The sequence below is a fragment of the Carassius carassius genome, chromosome 24 (assembly GCF_963082965.1).
Source record: "Carassius carassius chromosome 24, fCarCar2.1, whole genome shotgun sequence".
Lineage (NCBI taxonomy): Eukaryota > Metazoa > Chordata > Actinopteri > Cypriniformes > Cyprinidae > Carassius > Carassius carassius.
Genome location: NC_081778.1, coordinates 21,253,634 through 21,277,842, shown reverse-complemented (window position 1 = coordinate 21,277,842; position 24,209 = coordinate 21,253,634). Strand labels below are relative to the sequence as shown.

Sequence of the window (24,209 nt, the reverse complement as noted above, 5' to 3'; positions counted from 1 at the left end):
GACTAACTAGATTATAAATCTTCTTAGAGCATTTGATAGATTTCTGTGGTAATCAGACTAAAGTTTACAGAAAATCTTACTTGACAGCTATGATCACCATTTGCTGGTGAAAAGAGCAACTTATAAATAACTATAAATAATAATAATTATTATATATATTTTTTTTGTGCGCCACAGAAGAAATGCATACTTAGTGGTTTAGAATTAAGAATCGTGTTGTTTGCTATTGAAGCTTGCATGAACATTGCACCGCAATAAATCTCCTAATTTAAGAGCTAGACGGGCCGTTTTACACTCTTTAGGGATGTGCAGAATGACCGTGAAATGAATCCCTGGTCCTCTTAGTATAAAACACATGCTTGACAAGTGGCTTACTTCCAACAGATGGCATTGGACAACAAGAATTTAGCAAGCAAAGACTGCTCCCTAATTTGAATAACAATGAAATAATGTTTGAAATATGGCTAGATGAGGCTAAAACTTGTTAAATAAGTTCTTTGTGGAGCCAATAAAAAATAAATAAATAAATTAATTAATTAATAATAAAAAAGTACTCATTTATGCTCCCTGGCCTGTTCACTTCTACAGACAGGTAGCAAAGAATGAGGTAAAAGAAGTGCAATAAATGGGAACAGAATGCAGCACTCTTGGGATGTGTTTTAAAAGTTCATTTTTTAGCTGTTTTTAATTTGACACTGCCTTCTAAATACAAGGCTGAAAAACCATTGGTCAAAGTCATCCATCTAGTGCATGTATAAGCAAATACATGCATTGGTTTTCAATGAGATGCCTGTAGAAGGGAATGTTATACGTAAGAGTTTGGATAGCTGAGTTGGACCATCTACTGGAGACCAATATAATAATGATTCCAGCATTTTATTCCCCATCAATAAAAGTGTAGCTTATTTTTTTTTAAATGTATAAAAAAAATAACTCTATGGCAAAATGTGTTGATGGATTAAATTTAATGGTTCATATTTTTAACAGATTGACAGCTCTATGAACTGTATTAAAGCTGAAAGTGGCTTGAAGTGGTAGATGTATTCACAGAAACAAGGACATCTTCAGATAAGTTTGTTGGCTAGAAAGATTTAGGACCTGGCAGATCTTATATGCAGTCTGAACATGTCCTTAGTGGATCTTTAACGGTTCAGGTTTTCTATCCTAAATGTTACCCAAGCATGCATAAAGCTTAAATTCATACTTCTGCTTTGTAATAAAGTATCTGGTAGAAATTTATACAAAGGACAGAATGTTTCTCTCTTTCTCAGATTTCTCTGACTGTCCAATCTCAGCCACAGTGATTTAATTAATTGAATACTAAGAATATATTGTGCATGGTGTTAAAGAGAAATATTGACATGCAGGGTCATATTTATTTCCAACGAAATTCCTTTCATTCTTTCTGACTTTCAGTCTCACAGAAAAACTATGGGGCTTGTAAAGCACCATTGTGTGTGCCAGGACTCTAAAGCCTTTCTCTAGCTGCACAACGAAAGATGAAAAATGTTTCACAATTGCTGCTTTTCACTGTATTTTGAGGACCTCCCGGAAGAACGTTAAACAGCATTCATCTCCTTAAGATGTTCTAGTTTATGTAATATGTGTACAGTTTGAGGCATGCACATCAATTGCTTTGTTTTATATTCCCCTTATCAAAGCATTAATTTAATCACAAATTTTCCATTAACCGAAAATAATGCTGTCTTTTTTTTTTTTTATGCAAAAAGGTTTTCATAGAGTTCGTTATTCACTGGATCAGACATTCTTCGCACTGTGCAAAAAATAAAAAATATAAATAAATTTTATGGTAAGTTTGAAGCAATGGGCAAAATGATGAAACTAACTATGTTGGCAGACTTGCATTGCTGTTGCTCACTTCAGCACTTCATATACAAAGTGCAGGTAATCTAACACCATTTAGTTGGCCGATGGATATTTTTTTTCCATTTCAAATGGAATGGAATTGAGACACAGTAAAAAAAATGCTGAAACAACATGATTAATTTTTTAAACCTTAATCCTCTTGCTTAAGAGAATTAAAAACTGATACTGCCAATTCCTTCTTAACAAAGCCCTGCTTTTAATTTAGTGTGAAATACAATACACTGTATTTATGGTAAATGTTCATTTTCTTTAAATAAGGTATTATTGGAACAAATATTGACATTTTAACTCAAATGGACCATCACGCTTGTTTATGTCCATTGAATGTGTTCGGAGTATATAGAGTTCTAGTTTAGAGGTTTTAATTAATTAGTTACGTTCTTACAACTGTGCCTCTGCAATTCACATCCTCCGAGTAAGCACAGTTAACTCCAAAAGCGCCCACCTCAGATTCCTGATTAATACAATTCATGTGCAAAACGATAAACTATAAAAGATTTCTAAGCATGCCACCACAGAGATTTGTAATGGGTCAGCAGGTACAAGTTGCTCTTAGCCTTTCTTAGAGATTAAACCTGCAATTAAAGGATTCACTATTCAAACATGATCATGTATCATCTGACTCATTGCTGAGAATGGCCCAAAGCACACACACATGAGCTCAGCGCTGCCTGGTATATGAAGCCCAGCCTGCGGTCGCCAATCACTCAAAGCCTAGAATAAAACTTTATTCATAGAGATTTACCGATTTACAAGCTGGTGTCAGTGTCCAGGACGAAAGACAGGAGAGGGGTGAACTCATATTTTTACAAGTGTTGAGTGTCCTCAGGAGAAGCAAAATTGTAGTTCACAGCTGTTCAAACACAAAGATATTTCAGCGTGCTTAATGAGAAAAATCCACAAGGGCTGTAAAATATTGTGTAATAAAAAGCTGTGTATGTGGAGAGTTGCAAAGATCCTAACACTGCACTGTTTCCATTCATTCTGATAAGCTAGGACCTTCCGCTCCTGGCAATGGACAGAAATCAAGAATCTTAAAATGTTTTTTCATTTTTGCATCATTATTGCAATTGATCATCATCTAGAAAAACATAGGCATGTAATTAGTTCCTGTTATGGGCCTTAAACAGTGCTGGTTATTGCTGAAGTTGTGTCAGCCTTATGATTTTTGCCAGGCAAACAGGAAAAACTCCCAAAGGCAAAAATCCCATAGACTTAAACTATAAAGATCACAATTTCATCAATACTAGAAGTATCTTCACTTTCTAAAAATGTTTTTGAAAGAACACTTATGCTCACCAAGGCTGGATATATTGGATCCTGAATACAGTAAGAGCTCTAGTTATGTTAAATATTGTTACAAATTTAAAGAACGGTTTTGTGTTTTAATATATTTAAAAAAGTAATTTATTCCTGTGATGGCAAAGCTGAATTTTCAGAAGCCATTGCTCCAGTCTTCAGTGTTACATTATCCTTCAGAAATCATTATAATATGCTGATTTATTATTATTATAAGACAGTTATTCTGCTTAATATTATTTGTGGAAACCATGACATTTTTAAGGATTCTTTGGTGCAAAGTTCAAAAGAACTGCATTTATTTGAAATAGAAATCTTTTATAACATAATCAATGTCTTTAGTGTTACTTTTAATCAAAAGGTTAGAATTAAAATTGAAACATTTCCAAGAATTCCACAGTGCAGGATAAGAAAAAAAGAAAGTGATTCATTGGAGAAATAAATGAATTCAGACACACATTGCATAGGTCACTAAAATGACCTCATTATCATGACTTCATTGTTTCCTAAGCAACTAAATTCCACATGCACAATTTCTCACTGGGATATTTTACACGCAGCTATATTCACATATTTTAAATCAATGACAGTGACAACACAATTGGATCTTGGAGAGCGTGTTGTTTGGGACAGGTATGGTGTGATAAATCTGGCCTTTGGAACAGAGAGATAGAGCGCGCCTGGATCTTTCAGATCTCTCTCCTGTGTTTGTGGATTGTATTAATGTCAAGAAAGCTAGAGCCACATTTTAAAAGTTGAGAAAGGCAGGAGCATAAACCGCAAGAAAATATTTCCAGGTTGGGCTGGTCATTTGGAAGTACAGTTCAAACAAACATACATACTGCAAAAAATTGTATCTCATATTTATGCCTGATTTGCATGATGTCTCATTTGATCCAAGACACATTTGTTGCCAGACTCTTGACAGGTAGATGCCGTATCAGCTTTCAGCCACGGGGCCCTCGTCATATGGATTGCTTTACCAGCAAACAGCACTGGATTCATGCTGCACACAAAACAAGACCAAGGAGAACCTTGGCTCCAGACCTTGCATACAGTTTAATACCATTAATAAGATCATTTCCTCCTCTTCCAACCTCCCGCCAGTTAGCGTGATATGACATCATAACAGGTAATCTCCAGCTGTAGATATGTGACTTAAAAACAGTTATATTGGACTCTAGATTTCAAACCTCTGGGCTTGCATATTCTTCATAACGGCAATAACTGTCAAATCTGTCTAGTATAAAAAAAGCATTAAAATACTGTTTTTAAACCAGCTGTCAACAAATTCATCAGCTGAAACGACCTAGACCTGCTGTCGGTGTCCTCAGGGGGACGTGTCACTTTTAATAAAGCTAAAATACTCCTGCACTTTTTTTATCGGGCAAATATGTTTATGTTGTGTGTTTCATATGGAAGTTATATAGACCTATACATGTAAATGCAGATCAAAAGGTCAAAATCACAAATCAACCCAGTTAAGAAATGAGACAGAAGTTCTCTTTTAATTACGCACAGTATTTAGCACATGTGCACACACTTGTGCTTTTGAAGCCATGAGAAGTCTACAAACCATTCTTTTGGACGGTTTGATTCAATGAACAAGTCAAAAGAGCGATTCAGTAGTTATTTTACAGCATCGCATAATGATTTTCTCAATTGTTTCTCAGAATTCAATGAATGATTATTAGACTCAATGTATAATTTTGATGCTGAGAAGGTCTCTAAATTGAAATGAGTAGTTTATTTTGGACTGTTCAATTCAATGCACCAGTTAAAAAAAGCTAATCAGGGTTTTTTTTTTTTACATCGTCACATAATGACTTGGCTTGTAAGTATCTGTATTTCTCAGTTGGTTCTAAATCTTCACTGATTGTGTTTTAGACAATGCATTATTTTGATGCTGAGAAGGTCTCTGATCATTAAAATGATCAGTTTCTGTCAGATGATTTGATTCAGTGCACTGGTTAAAAAAGTGATTAAATGGTTCTTAAATGTCACTGTGTGGCTAATAACGTTGACTATAATCTATCTTTCTATATCCATCCATCCATCTATCTATCTAATTACTATGCCCCTGCGAGTCCTGCTAGTCACCCCGCCCCCCACCTTTTTTCTGTTTTTTTTTTTTTTCAACTATTCAAATGCACAATACTGAAAATAGGACCTGATCAACATAAAAACATTTTTGTAAAAATGTAAAGAGTGAACTTGGAATGAACATTGCTTGATGAATACACTGCCCTGAACTGTTCTCAAGCTCTGCGTCAGAGATCTGGTCTCAGATCAAATTCCACTCCTGTCTGTACTGATCCATACCACCCTGCACTAACAGCAAAACTGCCCCTGACGTAGTGCTGCTGTTTGGATTTTTTTCCCCTACATGTGGTCTTAATTTCTAGGGTAGATTTAGAGCTTTGGCGTGTGCCTAACCTTTTTATTCATGCGATTCACCTTTCGTTTCACTGGATATGAAAATATTAATTCTAGGAGTAATGACAGAGGTGCAAGGGGCTCTAAAATTGGTCATGCCATTAAAGAGACTGAGTGCATTACAGACACTACTTTAAGCAGTGTGATAGACTTTTGTTAACTTGATTTATTTATGCACATTTCAAACTAAAATTCTTGTGCTGATATAAAGTCAGACCCATATGTGAGTCTGATTGCTAGACATACACCAGATTTATTGAGTGTGTAAATGTTATAGGAATTATTGATCTAAATTAAAGGTGGTTTGCATATTTTGATGGCAGCGAAGCCTATTGTTTCCACATGAAAGCCGAAAAAAGAATCCTTTCCATTATAACTGGCTGTTTAAACGAACGTATATTACGAAACATATTCAAAGCAGTTCTAAAATGTCACATTTTTCATGACTGAAAATATCTCATCTGCTTATTTGGCTGCATAGAGCACACATGTTTCTGTCACACATTAGGTGCCTCTCAGTAAAAGCAGCAGGTTTTTGTGAGCGATCCATTCTGAGCTCTGTTTATGAGACTGACTCTGTAATTCTCTTTCAGACCTAGAGTCCCTACTGGGGTGAAACAGAATGACTTTAAAGGTCCTTTCTATGCATTAACAGAGGAGAAAATGTCTCAGTAGTTTTTGGATTCCTAATTAAAAAGGCCATACAGTCTAGTGGACGTTGGATTTTGTTTAATAAGACTCAAAATCCCTGTTGTATCTCATCAATTGCAGTAAAACTTTCAATAAACTCTCTGACAAGGCCAAGAAATAAAGAAGGGAGCAAAAATATGGTGCATGCTGTGCAAATAAAAGCTGTCTAATAACAGCAGTGTCTGAAAAGCAGGCCACACAAATCACTTATGCAATACATCATTTCAAGGCATTTGCATTCAAAGCTATGTTGAAATGCTGTTTGAATTTTAGCACTTGAAAAAATGCTGGTAAAAAAATTAAAAGACATTCAAACAATTAAAAGAAAAGGTTATCATTATAAGAAAAGATTGGATGATTACAGTTTTAGAAAATCCTCTAAGCTAAATATTTGTAGAGAACAGATTTATAAAGAGCCACAAGTCATTCTTAAGGGCAAATGTATTTGAGTGATGTAACCATACTCTCAGTACTCGTATTCATCAGATATCAAAAACCTTTAATATAAAATGTGCATGCATGATAACTATTTGTTTTATGTTGGCCAGTTGCAGAATGCATTGCGTTGAATTTTACAGTATATGCAATGTGACTGTAAATGTTTACAAACACACAACTAAAATTAGAAAATTAGAGGTATAGTTTACTATAGTATAGAGTCAAAAGTCCAGTTTTTAGACCCATATGGAAAAAGTTTTAAGGCCAGGGATATGCCTTCTGTCTGACAGCCTGAAAGGTTGCTGATCCACTTCATGTCACCCACTATCTCCCTCTAGTGGGTATTGTGTGAACTGAGAATAACAGCTGTTAACTTCTAAACCTACTTGAGCCTATTTGGGACAAGCTCACTGGAAAAATTCTAAATGTAAGCATTTATTTTTCGGGACATGGCACATGTAGCAATACAGTAAGAATATAGAGGATATATCTTCATAAATCATGCATGCTGCTCAGTCTGTCTGTAGTGGTTCCAAAATGTTTTGACCTCCCCCGTTTTCCAACACAATATTTTAACATTTAGGATATTTCTGATAGTTCTGCTGTAGCTGGTTATTTTTAAATAATCTGTTGTTCTTGTTGTACATTCAGAAACATAAAAAAGTATATATATATATATATATATATATATATATATATATATATATATATATATATATATACAGGGTGCGATTTGCCCCGGGGGGATGCGTGATCTTGCCACTAATCACGGATCCGTGGTTTGATTAAAGTCAATTTTATTTTAAAAGCGCTACTTTGGCTGGCTTTGCCCGCAGTCTCTCTGTATTCACCACTCTGCAGGCTTGCTCAATGTCCCGCCCACGGCGCTATATGATTGGTTACACTTTACGAGTAATAGCCTATCAACACTTGCGAAACGGTTGAAGCCGGTCTGCTGGGCAGTCTTGCCAACTTGGCCACTTTGTCGCTAGATTTAGCGATTTTTTTTCCAAAAAAGCGACTAGCTACAAAACTAGCGACTTTTTGGACTATCATTAGACTCTCTGGTGCTGCCGCACGAACGCGATCTCTCTTTCCCAGCGCGAGCCTCTCTCTGCCTCTGCTGTTTCAGCTAGCGCGGAGAAGAGCAGCACTTTAGAGTTGTGACGTTCGCGAACGAACCGATTCTTTTGAACGGCTCATAAACATGAACGATGGGAGCCGAGTCGCGGCTGGAGGGGAGCCGTTCTTTCTGTCGTTCTTTTTTCCTATGCGTTTCACACAGATGCACACAAATGAGCTCCTCCGCGAGACAGAACAGTTATAGGGGGAGGGGCGCACCCAGCGCAGGCCAACCCTTTATATCGTGATGATATTAGTTATTAGTTGTGCACGCATCCTTCACGTGACTACTCCAGTGGAAAAAAACCCTGCATGCCTCTGTCATTGGGTAGGAGCGTTGAAAAAAAGCTGTTTTGCACAGACATTCATTGCAGCCCACTTTGTTATTGTTCATTGACTTGAAGTGGCTGATGTCCTATTTGCAAAGTTTACAGTAGTAGTAGTATGTAGACATTTCCATTTTATTTATTCTAATTTTATCTACTTTAAATATTTTTTGTTTTCTATCAAAATGTTCTTGTGTGATAACAATGTTCTTGTGTGAAAGTGTTTGTAGTAAAAGCTGTTTTGCACAGAAATTCATTGCAGCCGGCTTTGTTTTTGATGTTTATTCGTGAGTAGGTATTGTATGAATAACATAAGCCAACGTAGCTTTACACACACACACTTTGTACTAAAGGTAAATCCAAAATAGTGATGTCACTGTCTAATCAGAGGGATTTGTGCAACCCTATGGAATATAGTCCACACATGACAAATGAGGTAATAATCAATATTTCAGAATAATTCAAACTCAGATATTGGTGTGTGATATCTGAGTTTTAATTATTTGACTACAAATCTCACCTCATCATTCTTCCCAGTGATTATTTCCAGGATAAACTGAGATGCCTCCAAGCTGGCTTCTTAAAACTGACTAAATATTTAAAAGAGCCAAAAGAGCCGTTCTTTTGAACGGCTCTTTGAAAGGAACGGATCGCGAAGATCCGGATCCCCTCAAAGAGCCATAAATCCCATCACTACAGCACTTTCAGTGAAAAAACAGATACTCTGTCGCTTCTAACTCTATTTTACAAGCAAGTATAGCCGACATCAGTCACAGCACAACCACTGACTTTATCGTATGTGTATTTGATTTCATTAGTGCAGATTAATGTTTGAGAGCTGGTTATGTAGTCTTCATGGACCGCGTTTCAGTCATTATAATATTCATTCTGTTGTCTGACAACAGGAACATTTAAATATAGTAATAAAAACAGTTTTATTGAGAATTAAATTAAATGGCTGAATTAAATGCAGTATGTGAGAATAGGGAGGCAATATAGTACGACGCACTTACGTCATAAATATGCTAATTAGCGCATGACGTCACGAATTAAATGTTCCAAAACACCCCCCCCCCCTGTTTTTTTCACAAATCGCACCCTGTATATATATATATATATATATATATATATATAAGCATGTCAACGTGGGTTATAAATGCATATTCAGCTATCCCAAACTGTACGTTTTCATCGGACACGTCATATATGAATAATTAAGTAGGTCGATTTGCATGATGTGCGTTTTTTTCGCTGGTGTTTGGATGACTTGCGTGACAGACCACGCCTACTCTGATGCGTTCTTCCTGAGCAGAAGCACGTGATTAGGCGTGTTTACCTATGGTACAATGTAGCGTCTGTGAGACCGTCAACCTCAACCCAATAATCAATTATACGGTCACGTTTAGGATCAGAAGCGGTTATTGGATTTTCATCAGGCCCTTCGCTGACTATTAACTGCTCGATGCATCTGAGAAAGGGGGAGTCGTGTGTGTAGACTGAGGTCGAGCGAGTAAGCCAGCCAAGCAGACAGACGAGGGGAAAGGTAACACAAGATTGACATATTGCGCATCTATAGACATTTGACGTTGCTGTAAAATCATATTAAACCGTTGTATTCGTATTGCAGTCGTCTTGACCGCATAACAGCTAACGCGATTGAAATGAAAACGCTGTCATAGTAGTTTGATGGGTCGCTTTGGCTTTGAGGAAGTTGACATTGAACGTGACTGTGGATACTTACGACTGTTGAAGTGATCTACAATGCTTGTACAATAAGACTGGAACAAACATTATTATGTGTCAATATCTCGAAACGTTGTGTTTTCAATGCATATTACATGATCTGAGCTTTTACTGTGTCATATTGCCCAATCACGTGGGACGCTGTGTCGGGCTGTGTCTCAAAACCTATTGAGCTGCCTACCTAGACCGCATTTTCTAGGTTTCATAGGTGCACTAACATATGATACCCCACACCGCTGGCTAGGCTTAAACACTATGTGTAGTTTAGATATGTTTTGTATGACTGGTACTGTTATGTACAACGGATACATTTATGTTTTCGATTTTTATTTAATTAAATAATCTTTAGAATGCAACAAGTAGTCAACTTATGCAATGCATACTACAATAACGTTGATTATAACCCTAAAAATACTAACAAATCATAAAGTTGTTGAATAAGTTATGTATGTCCCAAAGAGAACATTTTTAAAGAAAAATCTGCTCTTTATTGGTAGGCCTGATATTACGAAATTTGAATAACAGTGGTTAAACTGATCATTGGTTCTGATTATCTCTTATGTTGTTTGATTATATCTGTAGAGTGGGCTCTTTTGAGGGATACTGGACCACCAGATGAATTCCTAAATCTTTGCTGCTAGCCTCATTATGGGCGTCATAGAAGAGACCGATGTAGAGCGTGAGTAACACACTATCCACTTTGCCCACTATATACTTCATGCCAAAGAATCTATGTCCTAATGGCCACACACACCTACACATAAGCAACTTTAAGCATGATCTTGTGAGAGTTATAATATCATGTATGTTTTTCATGTTAAACATTGCATTGTTTTTTTTATCTCCAGTGTCTCAATGTATAAAGCAACTCTGGTTACTTGTAGTGCATTTGGCTGCTGACTGAAACAGGCTAGTGAAACAAAGAGGTTAAGGCAGGGTGATGTAGTTGAAAATATATCTGTATTTTTCAGTCTTTTGACATTACACAGTATCCACCTTTTTCTTGACGTAAAAATTGGCGCCGCCATTTGTAAATTCTATGGGTCCGTTTCCGGTCTCATTTGCGTCCAGCTATTTTTTAGCTGTACAAAACAGTTCGTTTTGCTGCTTGATATTGAAAATAGATGTGTCGTATCATATTGTTTAAATCTGTAATCTGAATTAAGAACACACTGGTTTGTACTGCAAACAGCTTTACCATTTACTGCTATTGTTATTCTCCTCGTTATTTACCTATAGCAGCTAATGAAATGGAAGTCTCACCCATAGGCTTACTTCCGCATTGAGGAAAAAGGTGGCTACAGTTCAACATTTGTGTATTTGTCCTGAAAGCGTTTAAAAATGTTTTTTTTTTTTTTCAATTAGTGGAACTATAATTTTAGGCAAACAGCAAATATTGTTAAGTAGATTCAGAATGATGAATGGACAGTAATTAAGAGTTTCAACAGTAGAAAAAAAAGTTACAAATATAATAAACACTAGAAAGAACAAAAATGTAATCCTTTCCTGGAGAAGTGCCCAATACAAAATTCCACATTTTGGAATACAAAATTCCACCATTTATGATGTCATACAGGGCCTTACTCAGAAAAAAAAACATTCTGAAACTTAAACGAACCCCGAAGGAGTATATTTGCCATATAAATACTCTATTATATGTCTTTTTTTTTAATGTTTTATAACTTTGGTCATGTTTAGTGTGAAAATACAACTGTTTAACAATGTAAATAAGTCAGAATGCATGAAATAGCGTTAGACCTCCCCTTTAAAATTTAATTTATTCTTGTGCTGGCAAAGCTGAATCTTCAGCAGCCATAACTCAAGTAAAATGTCATATGAGCCTTCATAAATCATTTTAACATGCTGATTTCTTATTATTCTGAAATTTTGAAAGCAGTTATTTTGCTGAATATTTTTTCTTTTTTTTTGGAAATTGTGATACATTTTTTCAAGGTTCTTTAGTTGATAAAAAGTTCAAAAGAACAGCACTTATTTCAAATGGAGATCTTTTGTAAAATAATTGTTTTTTATTGTCACCTCTGGCTAATTTAACGCATTCCTGCTAAATAAAAGTATTAATGTCTTTTACAACAAATAAACTTTGCTATCTCCAAATTTTTCGTGTATTTAATGATTATTCATCCATTTTTGCCCATATCTGTACCAGTATATGTCTTTATTAATATTGCTTGTTGATGCCTATAAGGATATTTAGTTGCAAAACAAAAGTTTTTTTTTAAAAAAAGTTTTTCATTTAAAATGGACTCCCACATGAATCTAGTCACACTGAACAGTCAAGAGATTCTTATTCCATTAGTGTCTTTCAGCACTATTCTTTAGGTTGGATTTGAAGCTAATTGCCCAATGAGTATGTTTAGGCAACTCGATTACTAAGTGCGCTGTAGGTAGATTAGAACAATCTAATCAGATGGGACTGTATGTGAAGATTAAGTATGGTTAAAATGTCCAGATGTTGCAAAGTCTGTCTTAAGATATTCTGCATTGCAGGTCTCCCCCCTTACGCTGTACTCTGTGTAATGTGAGTTTAGGAGCAGGAGTGAGTCATATGCATCCATCATGTCCTCAGTGTAGAGCTTGTGACCAATTAGCGCACATCTCAGGCAGAGTTAATTACACTAATCCCAATGATTAACTGGTCACCCACTCACTAAAGAGTTGTTTTTGAGTAGGCAAGAAACAGCAGTTCCAGGTGTTGAAAGAATATGTTGTGTAAGAGTGTTCTATCTGGATTTACCACATAGTCTGATATATAGTATTGCCAGTAAAATGATTTCAGATGAATTTGTCCTTTGAGAAACAAACACAGTGGCAAAACAATGCAATTGATGTACTTGTATATAGTGCTGTCCAAAAGATTGGGGTCAGTAAGATTTTTTTTTTTTTTAAAGATATTATTCAGCAGGGATGCAGTAATTTTAAAAATGAATTTTCAGTAAAGCATTTAAAATGTTACAAAAGATTCCTGTTTGACAAAAATGCTGTTCTTTTGAACTTTCTAATCAACAAAGAATCCTGAAACAAAAAAAAACAATTAAATACAAATATCAGGCGACACAACAGTTTTCAACACGGACAATAATAAGAAATATTTCTTAAGCAAATCAGAATGATTTCTGAAGAATCATGTGACATTTAAGGGGAGTTTATGACTGCTGAAAATTCAGCTTTGCCAATACAGGGATAAATGACATTATAAATATATATTAAAATAGAAAATATGTACCAGTATACATATATTAGCAATTCATGCCTATCAAATTAATGTGTTTGTTTTATCCAATCAGAGGTGACCCTGGCTCTTTTGGATGCTGCCAATGACAGGGATCCAGTTGTGCAGGAACAGGTCAGGAAGTCCATCTTGACACTGGGGAACCAGCAGCCTGATAAAGTCCTGTCCATGTGCCAGGACTACCTGCTCAAACACCCCAAGGTCAGTCAAAGAGTTTCCATCTAGATATACTACCATTCAAAAGTTTGGTGTTTACCATTTACATTTGTAAAATGTTTACTCAGTAAGGATGCATTAAATTGATTATAAGTGACAATAAAGATGTGACAAAGATTTCATGTCCCATTAATATAGTCAGCACGACTGTTTTCAACATTTATAATAATAAGACATATTTCTTGATCACTATTTGCTTTGCCATAACAGGAATAAATTACATTTTTAAAATATATTAAAAACAGTTTCAATTGCGTGTTCATTTTTAAGGTCAAAATTTCCTTTTGAAAACACTTCCCTAAACAGAAATAAAAAGATGATAATTTAGTGCATGTTTCAAGGTAACACACATTAATCTCATTTGTAATAAACCTTATCTGTAACTAGAGCTCATCCTTTTATTGATTTGTATAGCCTAGTGTTGCAGGCCGAACCCATTGCTCACAGACATGTTTCTGACTGTGTTTCTGTGTTTCGTGCCTCTGATTTAACTCAGGTCTGTTTTAAGAGTTGAATATGGGATGTATGAGTCTGTGATAAATTTAGTACTGTGAGAAGCATGTCTTTCAAAGTGTATCTCTGTAGTACATGTTCATGAGTTTACTTGCAAGTCATCTTTGTTATGTGCAGCTGGTAGTCGGGCACAGAGTGTTGATCTTGCAAACCATTGAATTGGTGGTGAAGAGCAGGATTGATGACATCACTTACCCCAAAATCAAGAATGTCATACAGCTGGCATCAGATGAGATGACTAAATCAAAGGTGAGACTGCTGACATTCTCTACTGTCGTAATGTTTAGGGTCAGTAAGGTACTAATACTTCATATTTCTGAAGGATCATGCTTTGCCGTCACAGGAATGCATGACATTTTAAATATACAGTAAAATAGAATAGAGTTATTTTTAATTATAATAATATTTCACAATTTTACTGCTGTTGAGTGTTTGAGACCTCTTTAAAAGACATGAAAAAATCTTACCGACCCCAAATAATTAAACCGTTCCAGTAAAAAAAAAAAAAAAAAAAATATATATATATAATAATATATATATATACAAGCACAAAGGTTCTGTTCTGAGTCTCTTGCTTTTAAGTTACATTTTGGAAAATAGTTATGTGACAGTTCAATCATAAATCTTGAAAAGTTTAGTAATACAAAGGTTTACATTTATTAGTAAGTTATTTATCATTTGTGTATTTAACATACAACACAAATTATAGAATGTTGATTTTTCTATATTTAAACATTTAAAAATCATTGTCCGCTTCTGTATAGGAGGTCGTCCCAGAATGGCAGCAAGCAGCCAGTAATATTCTGGTTGCTGTGGGAAACAAATATATTAATGACATCATGGAGGAGATACTCGGCAAGTTCCAGCCTGGAGTTTTGCCTCACTTTTTTGTGGTCCAAACACTAGCCAGTCTCTCGGACTCAAATGGTAACGTATCAGAACTCCTAAAATTAGTTATGTCTTTCTGTTCTGTATCCATACAATTTTATTTAATGTTTGGACACATTTGTACTTTATTCTTAACTAGAAAGTGAAATGGAAGTTACAGTATGACCTGCAACCTTTTATGTTAGATTTGCATTTGACAGTTGATCATGACATTTATTTCTGTTCCTCATTTCACCAAACTTTGTTTAAACTGGTTTATAACATATGAGCGTTTACATTTTTATTTTCACTTGCTATAAACTTTTTTTTAACATTACAGGTTTCAGTGGGATCAACACCAATGTTTTTCCAACCTATTTTGTACCTTTGTAGCCATTTTAGCAAGGCTCATGTTTCCTTTTGAGTCGGTTTACACCACATACAGCTTAAACTGTCCTTAGGCTTTTTTTTTTTTAAAGGGAAATGACATTAATTATTAATTACAATGACTTTGTTTAGGTCTTGGGTGGTTAAGTTTTTGACCTGTTTTGATATTTTGACCTCTGCCCACAGTATATGGTATGGTACCTTTTCTCAATGCTATAATGGGGACCATGTTGCCCATGCTGGGCATGACTAAACAGGACAACATGAAATGGGTCTTCTCTTCTGGTAAGCTCAGTTATAGGTCTGCGTAAGTGTTAAAATAATTCAGCTAAATAAATAAATGTTTACGTTCCCAATTAAAAGTTTGGTTTTGGTAAGATTTAAAAAAAATTGTTTTTAAAAGACGTTTCTTATGCTCTCTTAAGCCTCCATTTATTCAATAGAAAATAGTAATATGTTTTAAAATTGTATTTTTTTATTTTAATGTATAAATCTTACATTATATATATAATAATCTGTTGTTCTTGTTGTACATTCAGAAACATAAAAAAGTATATATATATATTAGTGCTGTCAACGTTAACGCGTTAACGCATGTGATTAATTTTTGTCTGGTTTAACGTGTCAAAATATTTAACGCAATTTACGCAGCATCCGTATTTTCTGCCATCCGTTGGCTTACATTATATGATCGCGCTCTTATTCATTTAAATGCTTTTAAACATTTCAAGCGCGGCAAGACAAAAGAGAATGCGCTGTCTGTGAATGCCCTTATGTGACACATACACACGCACACACACGCATACACACGCACACACACGCACACACACGCACACACACGCACGCACACGCACGCACACACACACACACACACACACACACACACACACACAATGCATAGACAGGGCGCCAGAATCCAGTTCTCTTAAGCGCTTGAACTAACAATAAACATCCCAAAGTGCCAGTTTTGTCGATTATGCTCATAAGAGCAATCTTAAATGATTTATATAAAGTCTGAAATGAACAAAAAGAGTTGTGAGAGAATGAGGCGAGATCCATAGACAGTATATAAACGGTGAGATCCGCGTGTCTGTCTGCTCGAGACAGCTGCCAATAAAGCTTCCTGTCAGTAAAGTTAAAGAACAAAGGGAACAGAGCAAATGACTCGCTGCTCTTGACTAAATAACTTTTGTAGCTTTAATAAGGATTAACTATTTAATTTATAGTTTATGCAGTGCAGACTGCATATAACTTTGATAACTTTATTAAATTTCTGTATATTTCCTAACTGTTAAGACAGGAAGGGCAGGAGTAAACATGACATTTATTATGGGTTTATGTTAGCATTGTTTTAAGTTTACTTAAATTAAAAACTGTTATATTTTTGAAGCCTAATAATAAATGTAAAAAAAAAAAAAAAAATCAGTAGCTGTATTAATATCAGTAATACTGGCCTTCATTCATAAAAAGATGCCATTTAAACAAGTATTTAAAATATACTGTCTTTATGTTGTTTCTACATTAATTTTATTAACTGTGAAATTATTACATTAAAAAATATATTAAAAACGTACAAAAACATTTCTTTTTTATTGCGATTAATTGCGATTAATCACAGAAAAAATGTGTGATTAATCTAGTTAAAGTTTTTAATCGATTGACAGCACTAATATATATATATATATATATACATATATTTAATAAATAAACATTGAAATATATTTTCATATATTTAAAAATAAATAGGATTCTTTAAAGCATAGGACGTAAAAAAATAACAATTTGAAATATTCAAAAATAAGTTTACATTGTAAAATTCTTTATCTTCATTTCTTCCAAAAAAGTATATATTGTCTTTTACTTGTATGAAATGCTTTGATTACTGTTATATTTGTGTGTTGACGTGGCTTCTTCTCTCTTAACGTTTGCTCTCAGCTCTCTGCCGCTTCAGCGAGAGCATTCTAGAATACCTGGCCAACCTGGACAAGGCTCCGGACCCCACTGTACGTAAAGACACCTTCTCTAGTGAGATATACTCAGCCTACGACGTCCTGTTTAACAGCTGGATCCAGAGCAGAGAGTCCAAGGTACACTCAATGAGAGAGAGCACACAGCCAATTACAGCTAACTCACTTTGAGACTAAAGAGGGACATGAATGTGTGCCAACTGGGTTCAATTTAGTTTTCTTTGGGATTGAGGCGGGAAAAAACATGAGATTGTTATCTAAACCCACTACTTTCAGAGAGGTGGATTTATTTTATTTATTTTTTAATTAAACTACTTCCTGGTCTCTGATCATTTAAGATTCAAAAATAACTATTTCAGGTTTCCTCTGCCTGGTTTGGTTATTATCTGTTTCAGTGTTTGTGTTCATTTGCTCTAGTGTGAGCGTGGATTCAATTATGTGTTGCAATTGCTCTTGTTTGTCATTGTGCAGTTGCGTCTGACTGTTGCAGAGGCTCTTGGCTCAATGAGTCACCTGATGGCACATGATAAACTGGAAGAACAGCTTCCCAAACTCCTTCTCACTATACTGGGCCTCTATAAGAAGAATTCAGAACACTACATCATCACCAAAGTAAAGCCCTCCTCAACAATTTCACTATTATAGGAAAAGTTTGGTGGAAGTTAAAGGGTCAATCCAAGTTGCCATATGTTTTCCACTCTGTTTCCACATTGGTTTTGATAAAGACATGTATTCGTATCATTGTTATTGTATTATTTAAGCAGTTTGCTGTGACTTTGACAGAATCAGATCAGATTTTAGGATCAATCGATGAGAAAATCCAGTACTCTGTACTGCCTAATATAGTCTAATTCTGTTTGTTTGTACAGAGCTTATGTCAGGTCCTGGAGGCCTCTGTGAATATGGGCAGCAGAGTGCTGGAGACACAGATTGATGGTCTGTTACTCGCTCTGCACCAGCAGGTCAGTGTCTCTCTCGCTCGTTCTTTATGTGCACCACTTTTCATATTCATAAGTCATGATGACAAAGGCATTTTATAGACTTCTTCTAAATCTCTTTCACAACTTCTTGCAAGAACAGGTTTTAAGTTGCCTAACCACAGTGTTACATTGAAAACAGCCTAGGGCCATTTAGCGGTTTACCATAATAGGAATCGTTCACAGATATTCACCTCTATGGGTTTGGAGTTTGTTTTGATTTAATAGGGTAATATTTCGAATCCTATTAGAATAGTTGTTTATTGACTAATGTTTTTATCATTTTGTATTCCTTTTTAAGTTAACAGCTTCTTGCTATTTAATTAATTTTGATCATTTTCATTTAGATTTTCATTGTATTCATATGTTATTACTGGTTTTTCCATTGAAAAATATAATTTTGTTGTATTTTTGGACAACTGTCAGTTACTAGAACAAATAAAGCATATACAATAAAGCACATTAAATAAACTTAAAATATTTTGAGGTGAATGTTTTAAGGTACTCATTGTTATTAGATTTATATTTATTTTTCCTTCCAGGTATGCTCACCTGTGGACTTCAGCAACCCTCCAACTGTGAAAAATCACAACGAGGTCCTGCGATGCTTCACTATCCTTGGTGGGTCTTGGTTAAACCTTGTATTTATTTATTTTTGAAGGTGCATGATAAACATCTGATTGAAGTCTATTTTTTGGACTAGTCATGTGGATATGAACCCAAGCAAAGGTTGCATTCTCAGTCAGCTGTCTGCTGAAGCAATATCCCTGTCATTTGCTGATGGAGTTTGTGCTGAGATTAAGTTAAAGTGTCAGACCAGCAGACTTCTCCAATCAGTGAGATCATATCCTAGAGTTGTGTGCTTGGTGCTGATTTGAGGTGACACACACCAGCTGGGCAGCTTTCCTCTCGCTTTTGTGTTTTGTCAAGCAGATGCAAGGAGTCCAGGAGTTGTTGTGCATTTTCAGTGTGTGGATGTCAATCATGATGTTTTAATCTTGAGCGAGTGTTTCAACTGTGAAAAGATTTGCTGTTAGTTCCAGACTTGCACTAATGCATAAAAAATATATAAATTTAGAACAATGACTCCTTAAATTTAATAGAATTCTAGTTTGTTTGTTTAATTTAAAATTGTATTTATTTATTTAAAATTACCCAGGTTTTGAACCAATTAATGTTCAACTTAGTTCCTTTGTCAAACTGTTCCACTGTCAAAGCCTTCGTTAACTGAGGGTTAACTTGACAAATTGCATTCATTTAAGTTCTGTATTTGGCTGTTTTTGCCCCCAGCCAACACATTCCCGGACCGTCTGATGGTGTTTGTCCTCCAGAGGTTGGAGAACAGTAATGAAAGGAACAGAATGGGCTCGCTGGCTGTTCTCAGACACCTCATCAACTCATCCAGTGAGTTTTAAACATGTAATTAAATTCATGAGTGATTTCTTCCTCAGCCAGACGCTCTTATCCAGATTGTCATTCCTGGCTACGAAAAGATCAGAATCTCTATTTTTAAAACTCTGCTCTGTCTGTTCAAGCCTCTATTATGGAAACCAAGAAGCTCCTGATTCTAGCCAGCATCAGGCAACCTCTGGCTGACCACAGCAATAAGGTACAGAAATACATCCTCTCAATGTGATAAGTGACAAAATATGTTTCATCAACTTTGGGCTCTCTTTGTCCTGCGGACATTTGCACATTGGTCACAATATCACTATTATATTTAATTTGTCTACTAAAATGCTCAACAGTTAGTCAGTGTATTTACATCGTAGGAGGATTTGACATTGGCTGTGCTTCCATCCAAAGTTGCAAATTGATCTTATGCGCTGAATTACAATATTGGATAAAATATTTGCGATTAAAAAATGATTTCCATCCCATGAGTTCAAAAGAACAAAATCATCACTTTCTGGGAAAGTGCTGGAAAGTATCAGTAGTATAAATGAAAGATGCTGCAACAGGGGAAGCCTGTCGCTCTTTTTTCCTACATAATAAATGATGTGTGCATTTATATTCTGGTTTATATGCTTGTCTGTACATCAATAAGGTGCCTACTGAATTTGCCCTTTAAATATCACTTACTATATTACTTCTTAATGCAAACTTCATAAAAATAACTGCTGGTCAGTGGAGGAAAGCCTTGTTTTGCCCTCCATGTGGACGTCACGTGAAAACGATGAATTCCAGTCCTTGCGTACCACATGCTCTGCATATTTTGCATGTTTCTCTTATTTAACACACCTGATTGAGATCATCATTAGGAGAGAGCTCCATGCATGAACTGTGCTCCGATTGACATGGTCCCTACACAGTGTTCTTTGCTCCCTACTGCCTGAGCAGGGGAAGTCCGTTAAAGTTTACTTCACTTTGGAACATTCATTCACAGATTTGTGCTACACCACGGCCTGCAGGCTCTTCACACACAGACGAAACTTACTAGACAAGTGTGACATAATATACCTCTGTAAATAAATACAAATTACATTTATGTCTTGCACACTTTAATGCCCTTTGAATGGAACATATACGCTTCCTTTGAACTGGAATCATGGTGGAGTATCCAGTGATGTCCACTTTGCAGGGCACTTATGGTCGAATAGAACAAACGTCTGAAGTGATAAGAGATGCATACAAAATGTGGTACACGAGGAGTGGAATTGAGAACCACTGCATTGATTTGCAATTGAAACTAACAACTGTGGTACTTTCTGTAAAAATGTATGTGTATATATATATAAACACAATAAATATTTGTTTTCAGTCTTTGTTGATTATTTTATCATTTAAAGTCAGACAAGGGTTAAGCGATAAAATATTTATAAAAATGTATATTGTTTTATGTGTTTCATGTTTTTAAAAGTTAAAATATGACTACAAACCATATAAGTTATATAAATATATGTGATCTGTTTCTTTCATGTGAGATAATTGTGCTGAAATGCTCATTTTGTCTGTGCAGGTGAAGAAGAGAGTGGTGCAGGTGATCAGTGCTATGGCTCATCATGGTTACCTGGAGATAGAGGGAGGAGACCTGCTTGTCCGTTTCATCATTCAGCACTGTGCTCTACCAGACACTTACCATGTACAAACAACCATTACTGACTAACACCTCTCTTACTGCAGATCAGCAGTGTCACATGACTGTAGATCATATTTGAACTTCTGTTGGAGTTACAAATCTCCTTGCTTGATTTCTTATGCAACGAATTCCAAAATTGACTGTCCTTGATTTGTTTGAGATCTATGTAGCAAGTTTTTTTTAATTTAGTTCAAAGCCCATGCTGTGTCATATGTCAGTGCACTCCTCAGCTTTTAAATATTTACATTAGCTAGGGGTGATTCCCTTCTGTTTGTTAGCTTTGAACTGTTATAAGCCCTAGTTATGCTAGGTTGTGTGATCCAATATAGCTAATAAATTGTTATTATTCACACAGCGAGGACAGCGACCTCCAGACCCAGAGGAAGTGACCAATGAGGCTCTGCGTAGCATGTGTGATAACACATTGCATCTTTTCACTACCACAGTGGGTCGCCTGACAGATGTGAGTATATAGACGAGTGCAAACAATTTACACCTACCTCATATTGACACTTGAAGTCACGGTTCTTCTTTCAAAATGTGCTGTCCTCACTTTTGTTTTGCTTTATTCTGTTAATGTTGTGCAGCATTATGATTGACCATGTTTGCATGTCATTTGTCATTTTATGCCCTTATAAGCGAGCTTGGTAAATGTCATAAAGCTGTTATATCTTAACTGTCAATCTTAAGGCTGTTGATCAATCTTTGATCTAATTTTCAGTATTGGTGGGGTCCAAATGTAATAATTAAAAAATCAACCATTTAAAAACCAATATTGATCACTCATTATTCTAAATACCCTTTAGAAAATTAGCCATGGTTTTACTACAAATAAAATCAAGAAACAATGGTTATTGCAGTTAAACCATTGTTTTCTTACTCTAACCTTAGTTTAACCATGGTGTATAAAGTATTCAATCCACCAAAAAAAACATAGTTACCACACTTTTACTATAATAAAACTGTGGTTAATTAGGGAGAACATCAGTGTCTATAGTGGTGACAGTCCTGCTGCCTCTAAATCAGACACCTGCACATCTGCAATGCGTCTTATCCTAAAGACAACTCAATGAAACGCTTCCATAGTGAGAGATGGCCTTTGCAGTTATTCAGCACAGTCCATCATCTTCACAGCCAAAGTCAGCAGCCCCGGCCCGGCACTGCCGCTTGTAAGAGAGAGTGTCTAGAGAAATTTTAGATCCTTTTTTCCTGTGAGCTTCCCAACATCAACAGCAGGCTGTTGACAGCGATCTCCCCTCAGCAGACAGACGAAGACAGTTTATGTGCAGATGAGACTGTCTCCATTCCTTCCTCCAAAACAAATGAAAACCAGGAAAATGTCAGGAAAAAAATAAACAGCCAGACTATTTTTAGATTTTTGTTGTTAACGTTGTTTTAAAGCACAGAGTTTAGACTTTTATGAGATTTATTGTGAGTATGGATTTATGTTTTGTGGGATTTATCAGGGTAGACACTGATTTGTTTTCCTTGAGGTCTTCCTTTGTTTTATTTATATAAAAACTTTATTTATATATCACTTTAATGGCACAGAAAATGTCCTATACATTGCCATTAAAGTAAAATTACTGAACTTTAACATACAGTAGGAGCCAGATAAAGATTCTAATTTAAGAAGAAAATTCCAGATGGCACTCTTTTTATTTTATATATATATATATATATATATATATAAAATAATATATATAAAATATATATATATATATATATATATATATATATATATATATATATATATATATATATATATATATATACACACTAGTGTTGTCATGGTACCAAAATTTCAGTATTCAGTACCGATACCAGTAAAAATCCACGGTTCTCCATACCAATTTCGGTACCAAAGTGAAACACAAAAATATGCTAATTAAAAAAAACAACTTTTTAGCACTAAAAATAAAACCAATGCCATTCTTTATACTTATTTACAATTGTGTTTAAAGTTTTTCTACAAGTTATATAATTATGAAAAACAGTAAACAAGTTTCACCCAAATTTCATTTGTCTTTTAATTTATGAAATTTAAACACATTTTATTTTTGGTAAATAAAGGGGATTTGCTATTAAAATTAAAAAATGGAAGAAATATTGTGATTTATTTCTTTAAAAAATAAAGTTTTATAAATTTTTTTCAACAGTAGTAGCAGTATCACATACATTTTACTAAATAATAGTAATATTTCTAGCACAATGCCTTTGTGTAAAAATTAACTTTTAGGCCTAATGAATGCATATTTGTCATTTTAACTGAACTTGAGACTGGTGGTGATGCTTAAGTTATTTTTGGTCATTGAGGGTTTCTGTAAAAAAAATAGTAATAGATCATATTAATTATTATTAAAAGATAATACTACTACTAATTCTACTATCATACTAATGTATATACAATGCACTATGAATTGATGAGTTGCTGAGTTATTGAATATTAATCAAGTTGTCTGTGTTCGGTCAAACTGATTTGCTGAAATCTAAAACAGGGACGGTACTAGATCAGCGCCAGCCAATGAAATTGCCATTTGCGCATTAGCTCCGCCCACTACCCGAGAAAACGGTATGTCTTCTGCTTGTTCGAAAATGAATATGAATAATTCTAAATGAACTCCATTATTTTGACAGGAGAAGACAACAAAGAATAGTTTACATATAGCGTGTCGATTCAGCGTGGTAAGACTATTTCTCTCTCTCTCTCTTTGCATGTTTGAGAAACAGCGCTATCAGTAAAGCGACGGTGAGTCGTGCGCCTTCACAAAGAGTTTACAGAGCATCAGGTGCGCTGTGCGTCCATTGAGATGAACTGAAAAGTTCAGAACGCTTGATGGAGAGAGAACTCTGAAGCTCAGATGCTGAAATTAACGCAAGCGTCATGCGCTTCAGTCTATGTAGTAAACAAAACCCGCACGTCTGCCATTCATTAATTCACACAGAGACGCGCAGAACACGGATTCATATTTCAAACAACTTTTGCGGCTTAACATTTACCGCTACTGGTCC

At 35.3% G+C, this 24,209-nt stretch overlaps 1 protein-coding gene across 1 annotated transcript in view; it reads left to right on the top strand.

Moving 5' to 3' along the window:
* Positions 1 to 9,508: 9,508 nt before the first annotated feature.
* LOC132103152 (maestro heat-like repeat-containing protein family member 1) overlaps positions 9,509 to 24,209 on the top strand; it is a 31,055-nt gene continuing 16,354 nt past the window's right edge. The window contains exons 1-14 of the mRNA XM_059508009.1: positions 9,509 to 9,741; positions 10,524 to 10,620; positions 13,247 to 13,392; positions 14,038 to 14,169; positions 14,685 to 14,847; positions 15,361 to 15,459; positions 17,110 to 17,261; positions 17,613 to 17,753; positions 18,011 to 18,103; positions 18,661 to 18,739; positions 19,409 to 19,522; positions 19,654 to 19,727; positions 21,078 to 21,200; positions 21,553 to 21,660. Of these exons, the coding sequence (XP_059363992.1) occupies positions 10,590 to 10,620; positions 13,247 to 13,392; positions 14,038 to 14,169; positions 14,685 to 14,847; positions 15,361 to 15,459; positions 17,110 to 17,261; positions 17,613 to 17,753; positions 18,011 to 18,103; positions 18,661 to 18,739; positions 19,409 to 19,522; positions 19,654 to 19,727; positions 21,078 to 21,200; positions 21,553 to 21,660 (1,455 nt within the window). The 5' untranslated portion in view covers positions 9,509 to 9,741; positions 10,524 to 10,589. The remainder of the gene's footprint in view (positions 9,742 to 10,523; positions 10,621 to 13,246; positions 13,393 to 14,037; positions 14,170 to 14,684; positions 14,848 to 15,360; positions 15,460 to 17,109; positions 17,262 to 17,612; positions 17,754 to 18,010; positions 18,104 to 18,660; positions 18,740 to 19,408; positions 19,523 to 19,653; positions 19,728 to 21,077; positions 21,201 to 21,552; positions 21,661 to 24,209) is intronic.